General features: G+C 64.5%; 1 protein-coding gene across 3 annotated transcripts in view; it reads left to right on the plus strand.

Annotated features, from left to right (window-relative positions):
• Positions 1 to 1316, plus strand: part of LOC102753144 (nuclear factor 1 X-type) — a 63839-nt gene that overhangs the window by 57021 nt on the left and 5502 nt on the right. For all 3 annotated transcript variants that reach the window (XM_006768211.1, XM_015566874.1, XM_015566873.1), the window contains one exon: positions 1192 to 1283. In XM_006768211.1, coding sequence (XP_006768274.1) covers positions 1192 to 1283 — 92 coding nt within the window. The remainder of the gene's footprint in view (positions 1 to 1191; positions 1284 to 1316) is intronic.

The raw sequence follows: 1316 nt of genomic DNA on the forward strand, positions 1-1316 counted from the left end.
CTTGCGCTCTCTGTCTCACCTTCTCTCTCATGGTTTGAGTTCTTTCCCCCTCTCCATCCTCTTCATGCCATCTTCCCATCTGCATCCGCCATAAGACATCAAGTCATGGTCATGGTCATTGGAGGTGGGCAGGGTGGGAGAGGGGACCAGGCTGCAGGGTGGCACTTCTGGACAGAAGCTGGTGAGCATGGGGTCCCTGGGGCATGGTTGGTACAGGGCAGGGGGTGGGGGGCTCCCAGACAGCCTGTGACCCTCATAATCCCCTGGGGGGGGTCTCCTCCTTCCTGGGGTTGCAGGGCCCCTTCCCTCCCCTAGGAGCTTGCCGAGCTCCTCCTGAGAGAAGTTCAAGAGTGTCGGGCTCATTTGCCCCTCAGACCCCAGAACAGTTGCCCTGGGCACCCGAGCCCGGGGGCTCCGCCAGGGCCTCCAGCCTCCTCTTCCTCTTGTGCATTGGCCTGTTTCAGACCCTGGGGAAGCCCAGGGCCATAGCACCTGCTCACCCATCAGAGGAAGAGAACGCCTGCCTGGCCTGAGCTTTCTCACCCTGGGCCCTCGCGGGCAGCCAACTCCTACGTCCCTCTCCGAGCCCATCCCGTCTGGCCCAGCCCTCCCTGGGGCCCCTTCAGGTTCCCTGGACCATCGGCCCAGTCCTTGGGACTGTCCAGGGTAGTAAGAGGTGTAGCACCCAACTAGCCCCCCAGCTGGAGAGGTGGCCTGAGAACAGCCTTCCCCAGGCAGGGTGGGACCAGTCCACCAGAGTCCCACCCTTCCGCCTCCCTTCTCTTCAGACCTGAGAGGACCAGTGGGAAAGCAAGGTCACCCCCTTCAGTGCTTGAAGGGGAGGGCTCTCCCAGCCCAGCTCAGTGCCTGGTTGGGTGCGGGGCAGGGGCAAGGGGGGGAACGGGGAGGGGGAGAACTGGGTCTGTGGGATCTCAGCTGAAGTCTCCAGGGCCCCTCCCAACCCCTGGCCAGGAAAGAGGACGCCTGGCTCCGGCAGAGGCTGGGGGTGGGGGATGGTGTGTGTTCCTGGTAAGAGGACGAAGGGGCCCCTCTGGCCGGTCCTTCCCACCGCCAGCCTAAAGCTGGACAGCGTGGTCTAACCCCACGCCTCCCTCTCAGCAGCCCCACAAGGGCAGTGCCAGGCGGGCCCCAGCCTCACCGGGCTCTTTCCTGTCTCTCCTGCCCCCACAGCATTCACAGCGACAGGCGCCGCCTCTGCCAACCGGCTTGTCAGCATCGGACCCCGGGACGGCAACTTTCTGAACATCCCACAGCAGTCTCAGGTAGGAGTGCGGAGGCCAGCATGGGGGGGGGGG

Source organism: Myotis davidii, unplaced genomic scaffold, assembly GCF_000327345.1.
Source record: "Myotis davidii unplaced genomic scaffold, ASM32734v1 scaffold543, whole genome shotgun sequence".
Lineage (NCBI taxonomy): Eukaryota > Metazoa > Chordata > Mammalia > Chiroptera > Vespertilionidae > Myotis > Myotis davidii.